Source organism: Oryctolagus cuniculus, chromosome 6 (genome assembly GCF_964237555.1).
Source record: "Oryctolagus cuniculus chromosome 6, mOryCun1.1, whole genome shotgun sequence".
Lineage (NCBI taxonomy): Eukaryota > Metazoa > Chordata > Mammalia > Lagomorpha > Leporidae > Oryctolagus > Oryctolagus cuniculus.
This window is the reverse complement of record NC_091437.1, coordinates 9,389,801-9,407,249: the sequence shown is the minus strand read 5'-3', so window position 1 is coordinate 9,407,249 and position 17,449 is coordinate 9,389,801. Positions and strand designations below refer to the sequence as shown.

General features: G+C 41.4%; 1 protein-coding gene across 1 annotated transcript in view; it reads right to left on the bottom strand.

Annotated features, from left to right (window-relative positions):
* The window catches only part of HSD17B4 (hydroxysteroid 17-beta dehydrogenase 4), a 91,777-nt gene that overhangs the window by 23,895 nt on the left and 50,433 nt on the right, over window positions 1-17,449 (bottom strand). The window contains exons 15-19 of the mRNA XM_008254935.4: window positions 16,294-16,365; window positions 14,226-14,329; window positions 13,493-13,558; window positions 9,836-9,905; window positions 7,296-7,402 (exon numbers count right to left, since the gene is read on the bottom strand). Coding sequence (XP_008253157.2) covers window positions 7,296-7,402; window positions 9,836-9,905; window positions 13,493-13,558; window positions 14,226-14,329; window positions 16,294-16,365 — 419 coding nt within the window. The remainder of the gene's footprint in view (window positions 1-7,295; window positions 7,403-9,835; window positions 9,906-13,492; window positions 13,559-14,225; window positions 14,330-16,293; window positions 16,366-17,449) is intronic.

The window sequence follows — 17,449 nt, the reverse complement described above, 5'->3', positions numbered from 1 at the left end:
ATTTACTCTGTGCACATATTATTTGACAATAAAAATAGTTGCAATAAAAAGAAAGGCATGAGAACAATCAACATTATCAAGGGCAGAGCACGGAACGTACACTAATAAAAGTTTCTGAAGCTCTTTGACAATTTCTTTAAACTTTTTTCTTTTTAACTGTACATCATTTGACTTACAATTAAGCAAAAATATTGTAGAAACACATTTTTCCCTGTAATTTATAATGGTTAAAAACTTGAATCAACTTAAAAGTAAAAAAAACTAAAAGGTGGGCATCAGACAAGCACCCGGGTTCAAGTGCTTCCTCCACTCCCAATTCCAGCTCCCTGCTAAGGTGCGCCTTGGGAGGAGGCAGCAGAAATGACTCAAATGGCTGGGTTCCTCCCACCCAAGTGCTACAGGCATTTGGGAAGTGAACCAGAGAAAGGGGATTTCTGTCTGTCTCCTTATGTATTTATTTGTGTTTCATTTACTTGAAATGCAGACACAGACAAGCAGGAAGCTAGAATCAGAAACAGAACCGGAACTCAAACTCAGGAACGCTGACATGGGATAGGGGTGTCCCAGGTGCCATGTTAACTGCTCTGCCAAACACCTGTCTCTCTGCCTTTCAAATTAATTAAAAAAAAAAATGGGGGGATTCTAAGATGGCTGAATAGGGAAAAGACATGCTGATTTTACACACTTGATCTTAGCCAAAAGGCCAAGAAGCGTTAAGACGTGCTGATTTTGACCAAGGGAGGAGACAGGATAACAGAAGAAATGCTGCGGCAGTGCATTCCCAGGGGACAGTGGAGGAGAAGCCTGCAGTGGAAAGTCCACAGAAAGCAGACAGATACCATGGAGCAGCATGGAAAGTGCAGACACGCAGCGGGGAGTGGGGACACCATCCACAGCTCCCGCAGGGGGACACTGAAGACAGCTCTGAAAGCAAGGCGAGGGCAACACTGGTGCTACTGCCTAAGGGAGAACCTTGCACACCACACGGACTTTGAGGCAGGCCTGGAGCCCTAGTGGGTGGCAGGGTACCTACCTAATCCAGTGAAGGAAAAAGCACAGAAAAGCATATTTCTTTGTCCCCATCCCCTGACAAGGGCACCAGGCAACCAGCAGTGAGAAAGGGCCATCTTAACACCAGCAGGGGCTGTGGCGGCTCTCACACGTGGCCAGGGGATTTTAGCAGAGGGAAAAATCCACGTTCCCCACTGACACTGAGTCCGGCCAGGAGGGTTGGCAGGGGGCTGGGCACCCACTTAGACAGGGGATGGGAGCATCTCACAGGCCTATCATAGGCTCCAAACCGCCAAGGCAGAGCACCCACAGGCGGCTGGCTCTGGGAATGTCTCTGCTCTCCCTATGGACATGGCAGGCTCGCAGCTGAGTGGATCCTCGGTAACGCGTGACTGTACAGCCCTGCGTGCTGCGACTGTGGGAATTCTCTGACTGCACAGCAGGGTACAGGATGAGGCAGGGTCACTGGGCAATCACTGTGTCTGGCTGCAGAGGCTCAGCGCTCCCTGACTGCCTGGGGTTCCGGCCTCACACAGAGGACTGCACAGATCCTTTGTGCAGCTCATGCTCCTGCGTGGACAGGGCCTGTACCCACTGTGGGCTAACCCCCGGCACTGATCAATTTGGAAGAGAGGAGGTAAGACTGTGATTATGCTAACAGGCATGACCATAGCTTCCCTCTGCTGACAATACAGGAGCTCTACCACGCCCAACCTGGGTGTCGCCCTGGATTCTCACCCCACCCTGAGCACTGACAAGAGCTCCCTGGCCCCGTGCTGCTCACACCTCTGGAGAGCCACCGAAGGAGCAGACACTCCACTAAGCCACTGAGGAATAATCCAAAGAAAAATCCCATCAGAGGAGAAAACCAACAAGTGTTTGCAGAAATGCCTCAAATAAACGCAGAAATACAAGAAACAAGAAGCACAATGTGATACCCCAAAAGGAACACAACAACACTTCAATATTAGAATGACGTGAAGACACAGAGACAGATGAAAGGCCTGAAAATGAATTCCCAAGCACAATCATGAAACTGTCAGAAACACAAACAAATTCATGATATAAAGAAATCCATACATGATATGGATTAAAAAACTTCACCAACAGATTGAGTAAAATATTGAAGCGAAACAAAACTGAAATATTAGAATTGAAGAATCAAATATTCAAACAGAAAATACAGTGGAAAGCCTCAACAGTCCACTAGGTGAGGCAGAAAAGAATATATCCCAGCCTCAAGACAAACCCTTGGAAACGGTCAACCAAAAAGGAGGACGAAAAAAAAGAAAAACTGAAAACAGTGTTAGAGATTTATGGGATAACATCACACGACCACACATACAGGCCTTAGGGCTCCTGAAGGAGGGCAAAGAGAGAATGCGTTAGAAGGCCTGTTCAGTAAAGTAACAGCAGAAACTTCCCTAACTGGGAGAAAGAGTCCAAGTACAGGAAACAGAGAACTCCTAACAGACAGGATCGTAAAAGATCTTCACCACACCTGAGAGTCAGACTTCCCACAGTAAAACATAAAGAGATTCTAAAATGCGCACGAGTAGAACACCAGGTGACGACTGCAGGATCCACAATCACACTCACTCCTGATTTCTCATCAGAAACCCTACAGGCTAGGGAGAATGGTGACCCACAGTTCAGTCCTAAAACAAAGAAAACTGTAAACGCAGAACACTGTACCCACCAAAGCTCTCATTTATAAATGAAGGTGACATAAAGACCCTACCAAACAGAAATTGTAAAAATTTGTCACCACTTGTTCAGCCTTATAAATGATTCTTAAGGATGTGCTACACACAGAAACAGAGAAAAAATCATTATGAAAGAATGTGAAGGCAGAAAACCTAGTAAAAGTACAAAGGAAATCCAAAGCAAACAACAGGAATATTTATGGAAAAATACATCATTACGTATCAATAATAACCTTGAATGTAAATGGCCTAAATTCTCCAATTAAAAGATAGAACTGGCTGAGTTCTTCTTGAACTATTCAAAACATTTGAAAAAGAGGGAATCCACCCAAACTCCTTCAGTGAGGCCAGCATTACCTCAATTTCAAAACCAGAAGAAGGTACAACAAAGAAAGAGAACTATAGATCAATATCCCTGATGAAAATAGATGCAAAAATCCTCAACAAAACAATAACTATTTAAATCCAACAACACATGAGAAAAATCATTCAGCCACACCAAGTGGGATTTATCCTTGATCTGCAGGGATGGTTCAGTATTCACAAATCAATAAATGTGATACATCACATTAACAAACTGAACAACAAAAGCACATTATCTCAACAGATGCAGAGAAAGCATTTGATAAAATACAACATCCTTCATTATAAAAACCTAAAACAAACTGGGTATAGAAGGAACAATCTTCAACGTAATCAAGGCAATGTATGACAACACCACAGCCAGCATCATATTAAGTAGGAAACTTAGAAGGATTTCCTCTAAGATCCAGAACCAGAGAAGGGTGCCCACTTTCACCAATGCTATTTAATATAGTTCTGGAGTATTAGCCACCGCCTTTAGGAAAAAAAAAAAAAAGAAAAGAAAGAAATCAAAGGATACAAATTGAAAAGGAGGAAGTCAAATTATAACTGTTTGCAAATAATATGATGCTTTATATTTAGGGGAAGCAAAAGATTTCAATAAGAGACTATTGGGTATTTTATGCATGGAAAGCCAAGACACTCTGAAAAAAAAAAAAAACTAAATGAAAGATCTCTATGAGTGAGATCAAAGCAGGAGGTACCTTTCTCTGAAAGGAGGAGAGAATTTCCACTTTGACTATAACCTTGTCTAAAGATCGAAGTTGGCGAACTCAAAAGGCTTCCATAGCCTTGGCAGCTCATGACAAGAGCCTCGGGTGATTACTGATATCATAAACAAGAGTGTCAATTCTTAAGTCAACAACAGGAGTTCCTGTGGGATCCCATGTGGGATCTCTGTCCTTAATGTGTTGTACAATGTGAATTAATGCTATAACTAGTACTCAAACAGTACTTTACACTTTGTGTTTCTGTGTAGGTGCAAATTGTTAAAATCTTTACTTAATATACACTAAATTGATCTTCTGTATATAAAGATAATTGAAAATGAATCTTGATGTGAATGGAATGGGAGAGGGAGCAGGAGATGGGAGGGTTGCGGGTGGGAGGGAAGCTATGGGTAGGTGGAAAGCCACTGTAATCCAAAAGCTGTACTTTGGAAATTTATATTTATTAAATAAAAGTCTAAAAAAAGACTATTAGGGGGCCAGCACTGTGGTGAAATAGGTTAACACTCCTCCAGCATCCCATATGGGCACCAGGTCTAGTCCCAGCTGCTCCTCTCAGGATCCAGTTTTCTGCTAAGTCCTGAGAAAGCAGTAGATGATGGCCCAAGTCCTTTGGCCCCTGTGCCTGTGTGGAAGACCCAGAAGAAACTCCGGGTTACTGCCTTTGGATTGGCCCAGCTCCAGCCATTGTGGCCATTTGAGGAGTGAACCAGTGAATGTAAGACCTTTCTCTCTGTCTCTCCCTCTCACTGTCTGCAACTCTACCTCTCAAATAAATAAAATCTTAAAAATAAAATAGAGAAAGACTAATGGAATTTTTAAAAGTTTGGTGAAGTTGCAGAATATAAAATCAACACACAAAAATCAATAGCCTTTGTATATACACACAATGCCATGGTTGAGAAAAAACTTGTGAATCAGTCCCATTCACAATAGCTACAGAAAAAAATTAAATATTTTGGAATAAATTTAACCAAGGAAGTGAAAGATATCCACAGTGAAAATTATAAAATATTAAAGAAATAGAAGACACATAAAAATGGAAAAATCTTCTATGTTTGTGGACTGGAAATTAGTATCATCAAAATGTACATACTACTGAAAGCAATTTCCAGAATCAATGCAATCCAAATCAAAGCACTAACAACTTTCTTCTCAGATGGAGGAAAAATGAAGCTAAAATCCATATGGAAACACAGAAGACCCTGAGTAGCTAAGGCAATCTTAAATAACAAAAACAAAGCTGGAGCCATCACAATACCAGACTTCAAGGCATACTACAGGACAGTTATAATTAAAACAACCTGGTACTGTCAAAAACCTAGAGACGCAGACCAATGGAACCAAACAGAAACCCCAGAAATTAATCTAGGCATCTACAACCAACTAATCTTTGACAAACAAGCTTAACTCAATTCCTAGGAGAAAAGTTAGTCTCTTAAACAAATGGTGCAGGGAAAATTGGATCTATGTGTGCAGAAGTATGAAACTAGACCCATAACCTTACACCTTATACCAAAATCAACATAAAATGGATCAATCATCTAAATCTGCAACCTGATAGCAATAAATTACTAAAGGAAAACATGGGGGAAACTCTGAAAAACATTGGCATAAGCAAAGACTTCCCAGAAAAAAAAACCAGAAGCACAGGCAACTAAAGCAAAAATAGACAAATGGGATTATATCAAGCTAAGAAGCTTCTGCACTGCGAAGGAAACACTCAACAAAGTGAAGAGGCAACCAACAGAATGTGAGAAAATATTTGCAAACCATACAGCTGATAAAGGATTAATATCCAGAATCTATACAGCTTATGAAAATCAACAGCAAAACAAACAATCCAGTTAAGAAACAGGCAAAGAATGTGAACACGCATTTTTCAAAGGATGAAATACAAAAGGCCAACAGACAGATGAAGAAATGCTCAGGATCACTAGCCATCAGGGAAATGCAAGTAAGAACCACAATGAGGGGGCTGGCACTGTGGCATAGTGGGTAAAGCTGCTGCCTGTAGTGCCAGCATCCCATGTGGGCGCTGGTTGGCTGCTCTACTTCCAATCCAGATCTCTGCTATGGCCTGGGAAAGCAGTAGAAGATGGCCCAAGTTCTTGGGCCCCTGAACCAGAATGGGAGATTGAGAAAAATCTCCTGGCTCCTGGCTTTGGATTGGCCCAGCTCCAGCCATTGTGGCCATTTAGGGAGTAAACCAGTGGATGGAAGCTCTCTCTCTCTCTCTCTCTCTCTACCTCTTTATAATTCTTCCTTTCAAATAAATAAATCTCTAAAACACACACACACACACACACGCACACACAATGAGCTTTTACTTCACCCCTTTTAGAATGGCTATCATCCAAAAATCATAAAACAATACATGCTGGCAAGGACGTGGGGGAAATGGTACGCTAACCCACTGCTGGTGGGAATGTCAACTGGTATGACTGTTATTTAGACAGCATGGAGATTCCTAAGAGGTCTGAAAATAGACCTATCAGATGACCCGGCCATCTGATTCCTGGGAACTTACCAGGAAATTAAATCATCATAAGAGTTATTTGTACCCCATATTTATTGCAGCTCAATTCACAACAGCTAATATATGCAATCAACCCAGATGTCTATCAAATGATGAATGGATAAAGAAAATATAGGATATACACTATGGAACACTACTCAGCCATAAAATGAATGAAATCCTGTCTCTTGCAACAAAATGGATACATTTTGTAGAAACCATTTTGCTTAGGAAATAAGCCAGTCTCAAAAACACAAATATATATTTTCTCTGATATGTGGCAGCTAATACAGAATACAACAAAATGTAAAGGAATTAAATGGTCACTTTGGAATACGATTGCTATTTTTAGCAATTATATATACTCCTACAGAAATATATTCCTACTTTTGTTAAATATTATGATTAATGTCAAATTAACCCTGTGAATACACAGTGGACTAAAATTATGACTTTGCAAAAACTGATGAAGAAAGCGGAAGGAGGAGGGGTTCGAAGGGGAACAGAAGAGTGAGGGAAGTGTGCTTGTCTTCTTGGAAATGTACCTATGGAATGCATACAATCTGTTCTCTTTATTTTAATAACTTTTTTTAACTTGTTCCTTTGTTACCATGTTTACTAGAGTTCAAAGACAATGTTTTCAGGTACATTGATGCAAATTACAAAACAGTAAAAGAAAAAAGTAAATCTTGAGTTTTTAAGGTATATATGCTGATATATGTGTACAACTAATTAATTTAGAAAACCATCCAATCTGTTACAATCAGAACTGTACATGATATCCTTAATGGTATATATGTAATAAAACTATTTATAGCTACAAAAGGAAAATCTGCTAATTACCAACTCCCAATAATAAAAATGTGTATTGTTATCGTATGGTATCAATTTTAAATTGAGTCAATAAAACTCCTTTTCTAATGCTGGAAAAAGGAACTAAATTCAAATTATGTGGTAACATACATATACCTTAATTGCCTTGAATCTGGAAACATCATTATCAGAAAACTGTCGAAGAACGTGCCTGGCAGAAAATCCAAAGGTACATAATCCATGCAGAATGGGCTTGTCAAAGCCTGAAGAAAGAGAGAATTTAGTTGTAAACAGGCCCCTTTCATGTTTAAAAACCAAGTGTTCCCTGCCCGGGGCCATCCAGATTCTGGATTTATGGTTAAGAACTCTGTGGCTGCTGCAGCCTTGGTTCAAGCAGGCCCAGGCATCACCTGTGCTGGTAGCAGACCTTGGCATCCACGTGGTGTTGACTCTGCAGTCTGGCAGAATTCAAGAGTTAGGAGCCATGGGGGCATCCACAAAGCCTTCAAAGGAAAGCCTGGGAAGTCAGTCGGAAGTGTGCTGTACCCAGCAGAACGAGTCTGGGTGCAGCCATGCCATCAGGCAGCAGAGGAGACCCCAGAAAGATACAGCGACCAGCAACACCATTTTTTCCAGGCCCCAGCCACAGAGCAATCGTATGGGCCACATGGCATGGGGCTGCCTGAGACCTTGAAGTCCCACCACCCTCCACACTGCACACGGAAAACTAGACTTGGAGCTCTAAGATTTAGCATCTGCCCTGCTGAGCTCAGGCCTCGCTTTAGGGTGATTATTCCTACTTCCCTATCTCTCTCTTTTGCAATAGGGATTTTTTCCTTGTGTGCATCCCACCATTATCTCTCTCAAGCATGTAACTTGGTACAGTTATGTAACCTGTATTTCTACCAGGGCTCCCAGATAATAAAGAGTCTGCCATGAGTCTCAAATGAAACAAAGAGTGATGGGGCTGGCACCGTGGCTCACTTGGTTAATCCTCTACCTGCGGCGCTGGCATCCCAAATGGGCGCCGGGTTCTAGTCCCAGCTGCTCCTCTTCCTGGCCAGCTCTCTGCTGTGGCCCGGGAGGGCAGTGGAGGATGGCCCAAGTGCTTGGGCCCCTACACCTGCATGGGAGACCAGGAAGAAGCACCTGGCTCCTGGCTTCAGATCGGTGCAGCACCAGCTGTAGCGGCCATTTGGGGAGTGAACCAGCGGACGGAAGACCTTTCTCTCTGCCTCTCTCTCTCTCACTGTCTATAACCCTGTCAAATAAATTTAAAAAAGAAAAAGAAACTATGAGTGATGCTTGAACAAGTTAAGATGTTGGGACTACTGGGGATGGAATGAATGTCCTTTTTATTGAGAGGCAAACAGGAACCTTGGGGGCCTGAGCAGGAGAATCCAATGGGTTACATGTGGTTTGTCCACCAAGGGCTCACATGCTGGGAGCTTGGTCCCCAGTGTGGCCATGTCAGAGGTAGTGGGAACGTTAAATAATGGGGCCAGGAGTGGGGTCCTTACCGGCCCCTCCCATGCCATAGCTTCCAGTCTTCAGCAGAGATCTGTCTCTCACACCCACTCCCACCATGATGCCATCTGCCAGGAGTGATGCAGCCAGCAGGTGCTAAGCTGAACTTGTGCTTTGCCATTCAGAAGGGCAGCCTCCAAAAGTGGGAGCTGAATAAACCTCTTTTTAATAAGTATTCAGCCTCAGCTATGATGTTATAGCACCAAACATAACTAGTACACAAAGAATAGTTAATTCAAGGCTTCAACAGTAAGTCTTTCAACTGCATTAGCAAGAATTGTACCACCTACTTTAAGAAGCATGCAAAACATTTTATAAGTAACATTTCCTGGAAGAAAAGTATGACCTAAGTAAGTGAAGGAAGTTAAAAAAAAAAAAAAAAGGAATTGATAATTTCTTTTTTTTCTTTTCTTTAAATTATCAATTCCCAACTTGACTCTCACTGGGATTAAACATGACAATAGGTCTGCTCTGATTTCATCATCATTTAAAAAAATCATCTATTATTTTTCACTTTATGTTTCTGTGTGGGAGCAAACTGTTGAAATCCATACTTAATGTATGCTAAGCTGATCTTCTGTATATTAAGATAATCGAAAATGAATCATGATGTGAATGGAAGGGGAGAGGGAGTGGGAAAGGGGAGGGTTGTGGGTGGGAGGGACGGTATGGGGGGGAAGCCATTGTAATCCATAAGTCGTACTTTGGAAAATTATATGCATTAAATAAAAGTTTAAAAAAAAAAAAAAAGGGGAGACTTGAGAGACCTAGAAACACAAAGAATTCTTTGGTTTGCTTTTAGCTGCAGTGATAAAATCATCCAGGTGATTCCAATATCCAGGAAGCAAGGGGACCCTCCCCACCCTTTGAGTTCCTTGTTCCAGGCTCCTCCAGTACCTCCGTGTCTCAGGCCTCAGCCTCCCATCCTCAGGCCGCTCCTCAAGCCCCGCCCCTGAAGGAGCAGGAGCTTCCCTCTGCCATCACCTGAGATCAAGTTCACCAGTTCTGGGACACGGGTTCCTGCCCCCCCATAACTTCGGCATCGATGCCATACGGAGAGGGCTATTTCTTAGTTACAGAGTACCAGTCCCCACTAACCGTCTCTTGAAGAACATCATTTAGATAGCTGAGCTGATATTTTCCATTAATTCATGTTATTAGCAACTCACCCGCAAGGTTAGCAAAGTTAGGATCAATGTGTAAGGGGTTCCAGTCTCCACTGAGGCGGTACAAAGCAGCCTGTACGGAAAGAATTACAGCTGTAACTGGTACTCAGTGTTTTCTGAGGAAACATTAAATGAAAATCAGGAAATAGGGCTGGTTATTGTATAAGAAATGTGTCACAATGTACCTAATTCAGGCTCCAATTTTAAAAAAAAAATAAACTTCTAACAAAAAAGATTACCTATAAATTAAATGTTTTTTTAACACCTGCAAGTGAAATTAGCACGTCTGGCAGTGGGGACTATCAAGGAAAGTAAAGAGCCAAGAATTCCATCTGGTGGTTCAGAGTGTCTCCAATGCCCCAGAGACATTCACAAGAAAAAATCCATCAATCTGGTCATTAACACACAATGAAGAGAAGGCAAGTGTTTACAGCCTCTTCTAAACATGCAACCTTACACCAGCTTTCTGAATGGGGTCTTTTAAACTGAAGCCTGTAACATAACACTAGACCTAGAAGCACTCCTTGGCACACTAAATCGTGACCATGAGGTCACCCTGCAAGAAAGCAGACCAACAGCCTGGTGTCATGATGTCTTTTCTGCTTGGTTCAGCTCCCCACAGTGCAGTGTACCTAGTTCAGGTAGGATTAGCGTAACAAGAGTGGAAACGTCACCATACCTCCTGACATTTAAATTGTGTGTTGTTCAACTGGCCAGAGAGTACTTTTCAGTACTGCAGGAGAGAAACTGTTTGTACGTAATGTACATGTTACATTACCTTGACCCTTTCTGTCTGTCTGAAGACCTCCTCCCTTTCTCATCCATTGCTGAATTTTGTTTTTCAAGATTATTATAATGTCATTGAGATTAGCCATGTCAGCTTATCTGGCTTTTTAATCACTCATTTTTAAAATTATTTTTAAACTACTCATTAATCATTTATAACAAGTTTGATTTCTAGAATAACATTTTCTATAATTCATAAGAAATCTTGAATTCTTTTTTAATGTTTTTGCATAATTCTAAAAAGCTCTTTCCCCCTTTCCCATTACTCCATATAGTCTATAATTATTTACTTTTCAATGACTCAGAATTTTTTCCTTTAAATGTCTTCTAAACATAATGAAATCAAATCAGTAACTACTGAGTAACAGTGACTTGGCACGTTTCTGTATAAGACATCAGAGGATTAAGCAGTAATGGACTTCCACCACTCCTCTACACATGCCATGCCCCTCTCCTCCTCTCTTGCACCCTGCTGCACCCCGTCCCAAGCCCACCCTGCCTCCTGCTAGCCTCCTGGGCTCAGGAGAGAAAGTCCCCAGGCCACTTTAGCTACGCACCTTTACTGCCAGACCTTCCCAACACCCTTCCCTAATGAGGAGCCCTTCTCTGGCCATCCAGGGCACTACATAAAAACCCAAGTCTTGTATTTAGTCACTGACGATTCCAACACTTGCCCTATTTTCTACCTCTTGAGTATCCAAGTGTTCTTTTCCATTTCTGAAGATGGAAGACATTTCTGTTACTGACGCTATTTCCTACAGAACTTATCTAGTTTCAAATGGCACAGCCCCGTGAAATTTACACAAACTCTCAGGGATACTGTGTTTTTGAAAACCTGCTACCTACTTCTCATCACATTATGAAATGATCAAATGTTACAAAACGGTCAAGAACCTCTGCCAAATGATGAGTGCCCATTATTTACACAAAAGATATTTGTTGGCTTAAAAAGCACCCTTTGTCACACAGCAAAACACTAACCTCTGCTAAAAGCTAACTGTGAGTGCTCATCATGTGAAAAGAGTGAGAGAAAGAAAACTCCTCTACTTAGTCTGTGCAGAAATTCAAGCCTTGGAAATTATCCCACTTTTCCTGTCTACCACAGATACATTTTATTATTTCACTGTAAGCTAAGAGTAATAAAGAAGCTTTTGCTGGGTTTTCTTCTCTTCTTTAGAACCCTAACAAAATCAACTGACCTGTTAAGTTTTACAGAACTGGAAATCTGTCCCTCTCAGATCAAACTGCTAAGACACAGTAAGAGACTGGAAAACATTTAAAGGCAGAAACTCACCTGAGGAATAAAGTGTTCTTCCCATCCCAACCATTCAGTGCACAAAAAACAAAATGCATACAAACCAACATGACTTTTCTCTAGCTCATAAAATGAAACTTCTATTTGGGAGGAAACAAATCCTGCAGGAATTCTCACATCAAACATACCAAAATTACCACGAAAAGGCAAATGAGCTTGAGCTGCAACCTGTGGTCGCACAGGAAGGTGAAGGACTCAGGGTCCAACCTGCATGGTTTCTCTTCTGGCCACCTCAAAAGAACCTTGAGGACTTTCATAAAGAAACCTGCCTTTCTCATCTTTATGATGGCTTCGGTTTCTTAAATGCATTTTAGCATGCTCGTGTCATGTGAACTGACGGCATATTTACCTCCTCGATCATAAAGCATTTTTTTGTGCCATATGAACAAAAATCAAGTCACCTCTTGTTACTAAGATGCTTTATCGTGCCTGTTCTTTTGTGACAGGGTGACTTTTAAGTTTAAGGTTTTCTCACAGGACACAGCCTACCCGGGTGGTTATAGGTTATCTTACTTGGCTGCTTCAGAGCAGGGACTGTTCCTCTGAGAGAAACAAGTTATAGATACCAGTCTGCTCCTCCGGCTGTAACTGGCACATCTCTGGCTTCTGTACTTTTGCTTGCTTGCTTGACAATGGCCACGGCCACCAAGATGTAGTCTCTGCCTTTAAAAAGCCCCCACCACTGCAACTCTCCGGACTTGCTCTGTGAGAGGGCAGTCGCCAGCTGGCTGATAAAGACTCCTAATTTGATCTCAAAGGTCTCACTGTGTCTTTAATCTGTGTGCCCCACAACACTTTCAAGTCAGCATAAGACAGTCTATTCCCAAGTAATGTGGCACAGCTCTCTTTCCTGAAAAGGAAGGAAGGACTAACACTTGCCTTTTAACTGCTTTCGTATCCTGTTCTCTAAGGCTCCCATGGAATTCTTCGCTATCTGAGTAGGCAGTACCCTCAACACAAGCACTGCAGTTCCAACAAAGCACCACACCTTCTAAACTAATGAAAACCTGAGTATTCTTTTCGTATCTAGTAGAGGGGCAAAAATTGGCAACTAAACTTTTAAGAGGAATAAATTCCAAACACAGGAGACATGTCTTCATTATATTGAAGACACAGGGACTACTTTTGGATGCACAAGATTACAGGGTATCAGAATTATAAAGGTATCAACAGCCAGGTGGATTAATCACTTTTCAGGGGCTGGCACCACGGTGCAGTAGGTTAATCCTCCCCCTGCGGCACTGGCATCCCATATGGGCACTGGTTCTAGTCCAGCTGCTCCTCTTCCAATCCAGCTCTCTGCTGTGGCCTGGGAAAGCAGTAGAAGATGGCCCAAGTCCTTGGGCCCCTCACCCACATGGGAAACCAGGAAGAAGCACCTGGTTCCTGGCTTCAGATCAGCACAGTTCCAGCCATTGTGGCTATTTGCGGAGTGAACCAACGGAAGGAAGACCTTTCTGTCTGTCTCTCCCTCCCACTGTCTGTAACTTTACTTCTCAAATAAATAAATAAAATCTTTAAAAAAAAAAACAAAACACTTTTCAAAAACAAAATCTTACCTGATTAAGTGAGGTGGTATCTGTAAGTACATTATCAGGAGGCCTATTAGGTAAGGCTACAGCTTCCTGCATTCAAAAGACATTATGGTGAGTCAAATATAAAGTACTGTTACTCTCTTTACTCTGACATTTGATAAACCACGTTTCAATATAATCAACTTTGCAAAAAAAATTTTATGCTTGAAACATAATGACATTTAAAATTTCCTAACTCCTAGCTTCAAATGTATTGATTTCCCTGAAATTAATCCATTTGAAAAAAAATTTATTTTTAGCTTACACATAAAAATTGGGAGTAAATCCAAATAAAATTTTTAAGAAAAATGTAAGTATTTTTAGATCTTTATAACTACAGAATAACCACAGTTACCTTACATATGAGAAATGCTTAGGACATTTAATGAATGAAGATTTAAATGTATAAAAAGATCACAAGTTTTTCTGAAAACTTTTGGGTACCACAAAAATTGTACAAAAGAAAATAACAAATGTTCTCAAAATTATCTCAAATACATTAAACCACACAAGACTTTTCTATATATATATGTGTGTGTATATATATACACACATAAAAATATTAGTAATATGTAAACATAAGCAACATTTCAAATCCAAGACAACACTGTAACTCAAATGGGTGTGGATTACTGAGTCTCTATGAAATTACATGTATGATAGTATGATAAGACTGAATCCTTCACACAGAAGTTTCAGCTGTAAGGCAGTGGCCTACCTTGACTTTGTCTGATGTCCGTTTCCCCCCAAAGCCTCCAGAGCCAACAAGGAAGATAGAGAACTGATTATAGCAAATAAGCTCCTTTCCAGAATAAGAATAGACTGAAACACAAAGAAAAATAATAGGAGTTATTAACCAAAGATACAAAGAATTAACCAAAGTATGTTCAGTAACTCCTTTAAAAGCTTCAAAAGCAAAAATCCAATTACTGCAAGTGTTCTATAATTTACAGATGGCCAAACCTGGATTACAAAGCAAATTCATTTTAATGCATTCACCAGAGAGAAGAGAGGCATCCCTAATCCCGCCTTAACTACAGAACGGCAGCCTCTCATTTCTTCTTAAACTTCCTACACTGCCACTCAAATTCCAAATCTTTCCATCTCAAGCATTTCAAACAATCCCAGTGGAAAGTTAGGTAGCGATACTCAAACTTTCACTCTGCCAAAGCATTCGGGAAGAGTGTGGGATGTAAACAAGGAAATACGTGGGACAGAAGGGATTAGCCAGCTGGGGGCAGGATCACGGCTGCTCTGCTGACCAATGTAGTCACAGCTATGAGAACAGTACTTGGTACAAAAAAGACACCGGATAAATGGTTACCAAATTAACTAAGGAATCGGTGAATAATACATGGATACGTAAGTTAGCTAAGAAGTAAGTAAGCAAGTACTGAATTAACTGCCTGATGTACTAATCAGAGTTTGGGCATCATCTGTTGTATATATAGCTCTAAAAACTAGGAACACGGTTTTGAATTGCATGCTAAAGAAAACTGTAATTAGAACAAAAAAGAAAAGTCATGGAAATTTGTATTTAAAATAAGATTTTTACCTTTACTACCTAAGATATTGGATACCTCATTTCATCTCTAGGTCATTTCATCTACACCTCATCTCATTTATATCGTTACCTATATAAAATGCAATACACTATGACCCATTACCAAGTTTGAGTTGACTGAATAACACAGATCAAGAGATAATAAGAATTAAAGCAAAGTTACTATAGTACTTTTGTTTCATGCTATGTTATATTTGGCACAATGCTGAGATTAGCAGAGAGCCAGAAACGTAGCCAACGTGAGCCAGCACTTGGGATGAGAGGTAGGAAACATTAAAAACAGAAGAGGGACAAGGAGGAGGTAGAGAGAGGGAGAAAAACAAGACAGAATACACATAATATTTAAGAACATCCAGGGCCAGCGCCACAGCTCACTAGGCTAATCCTCTGCCTGTGGCGCTGGCACACCAGGTTCTAGTCCCGGTCGGGGCACCAGATTCTGTCCCGGTTGCTCCTCTTCCAGGCCAGCTCTCTTCTGTGGCCCAGGAGTGCAGTGGAGGATGGCCCAAGTCCTTGGGCCCTACACCTGCATGGGAGACCAGGAGGAAGCACCCGGCTCCTGGCTCGGATTGGCGCAACACACCGGCCATAGCAGCCACTTGGAGGGGGTGAACCAACGGAAAAAGGAAGACCTTTCTCTCTGTCTCTTTCTCACTTGTCTAACTCTGCCTGTCAAAAAAATATATTAAAAAAAAATATTTAAAAACATCTAAAACAGTCCCAGTACATTAAATGAAAACAAGGTAGGTATCCAAAACAGCATGCAGAGTACAGATGAACACAGGTTCAATTTAGGATTATTTGGCTTTACCATGAGGCAGAAACAATATGCTGTCAACAGAGACCACACTGTGAATTTTGATCTCTCCCCCAAGTGGTGACATACAGTGAGACGCTCTGTGGCCGATGTCACTGAGTCAGAGTTGCCGGTCAGCCAAGTGCTCAACGGACACTCCAGGCTCAGTGCCTTACATGCACTTCTGACTTGAGACATTTTCAACATACAGTAAGTTGATGGGGACACAACCCTAGTGCAGAGTGAAGAGCATCTGTATAATCACCTCTGTATTACAACAAAAATGATAAACTTGTATTGCTAATGTCAAGCAGCACTGAATTTCCCGCTGTTCTTTATTTCCAAACTTTTTAGAATACTTATCTTGCTTCCTTATGACCTGGAAGAGACATGCAAAATGAATTCTAAGAACTGTGAGTGAGTTACCATCCATAAGGATGACGACACCAGATCCTTTATCTAGGACATCAGCAACAACTGCTTCACATCTCAGGGTTCCTAAAATGAAAAGTAAAGTACATAAATAAACAGTTTCCAAGACTCTAAGTTGCTAAATTGGGACAGAAGAGAGTTAAATGTAATTTCCACAGTAAGCTCAACAAAACTAAAAAATTATGCTATGAAGTAGTTTTCCTAAACTCACTAGAAAAAATAATTCAACATAAAAACAACCAGAATAACAGAGTCACTTAAATTTGAAAAACTAGTACTTTTGCTAGAATTTTTAAAAATAACACTTTCATTCAGAGGGACTCCTCTTGGCCTCTTTTAACTCTTGTACTTAACCAAGTTTGTTGAACATCCTTAACGACACCACATCCTCTCTCCTTTTCAAATCTGTGCTCTCCTGGTTTCCATGAGACGCTGTTTCTAATTCCCCTGTTCTGTGACGGGTTGTTCTTCCCATGACTTAACTGCTGATCTGGGGACACAGTACCAGTGTATGGGAGAAACTCAGCATCTTTCTCTCAAGATCTGCCTCTCCCTTCTGTCCTCTAGAGGTGTGGACGGCACCCTTCCCCCGCCACCAGGCACAATCTCTAGCATATCTCTGTTGCATAAAACAGAAAGGAAGCACATGGCAAGACTTGCATATGTAGACACTTACAGAAGCTAAATCATACCAAAAACTTTTAAACTCCTCCCAAGTCTATGGCTAGCTATTTTGGGGCTTTATGTAGGGAAGTGGCAAACACATGAGAATGCTGAAATAACAGGCAGGTTTCAGTCTGTTACACGGGCCTCACCGGAGCAAAATGGAGGCAGAGAAAGAAGGCAAGAGACAAAGTAAGGAGCAGAGATGTGGAAACGGAGGCGACGGAAACAGAATTGCACATCTACTTAAGGAAGAGAAGCAAAGCACCTGGGAACTGTCCGGATCTGAGATGGTGGAAGAGAAGCCAAGTATGACAAAGGCCAAATGCATTCACCAGCTCTCCCGCTCAGAGTCCTCGCGTGGCTATCCACTGCCTTTAGCATGAACTGGAGCCAAGCTTCTGCCCTGACTCTCAAGGCCTTCCTAGACCTTCTTACTTCCCTACTCCTACTTCATGGCACCCCAGCAACCCACCCTTCAGGAAGC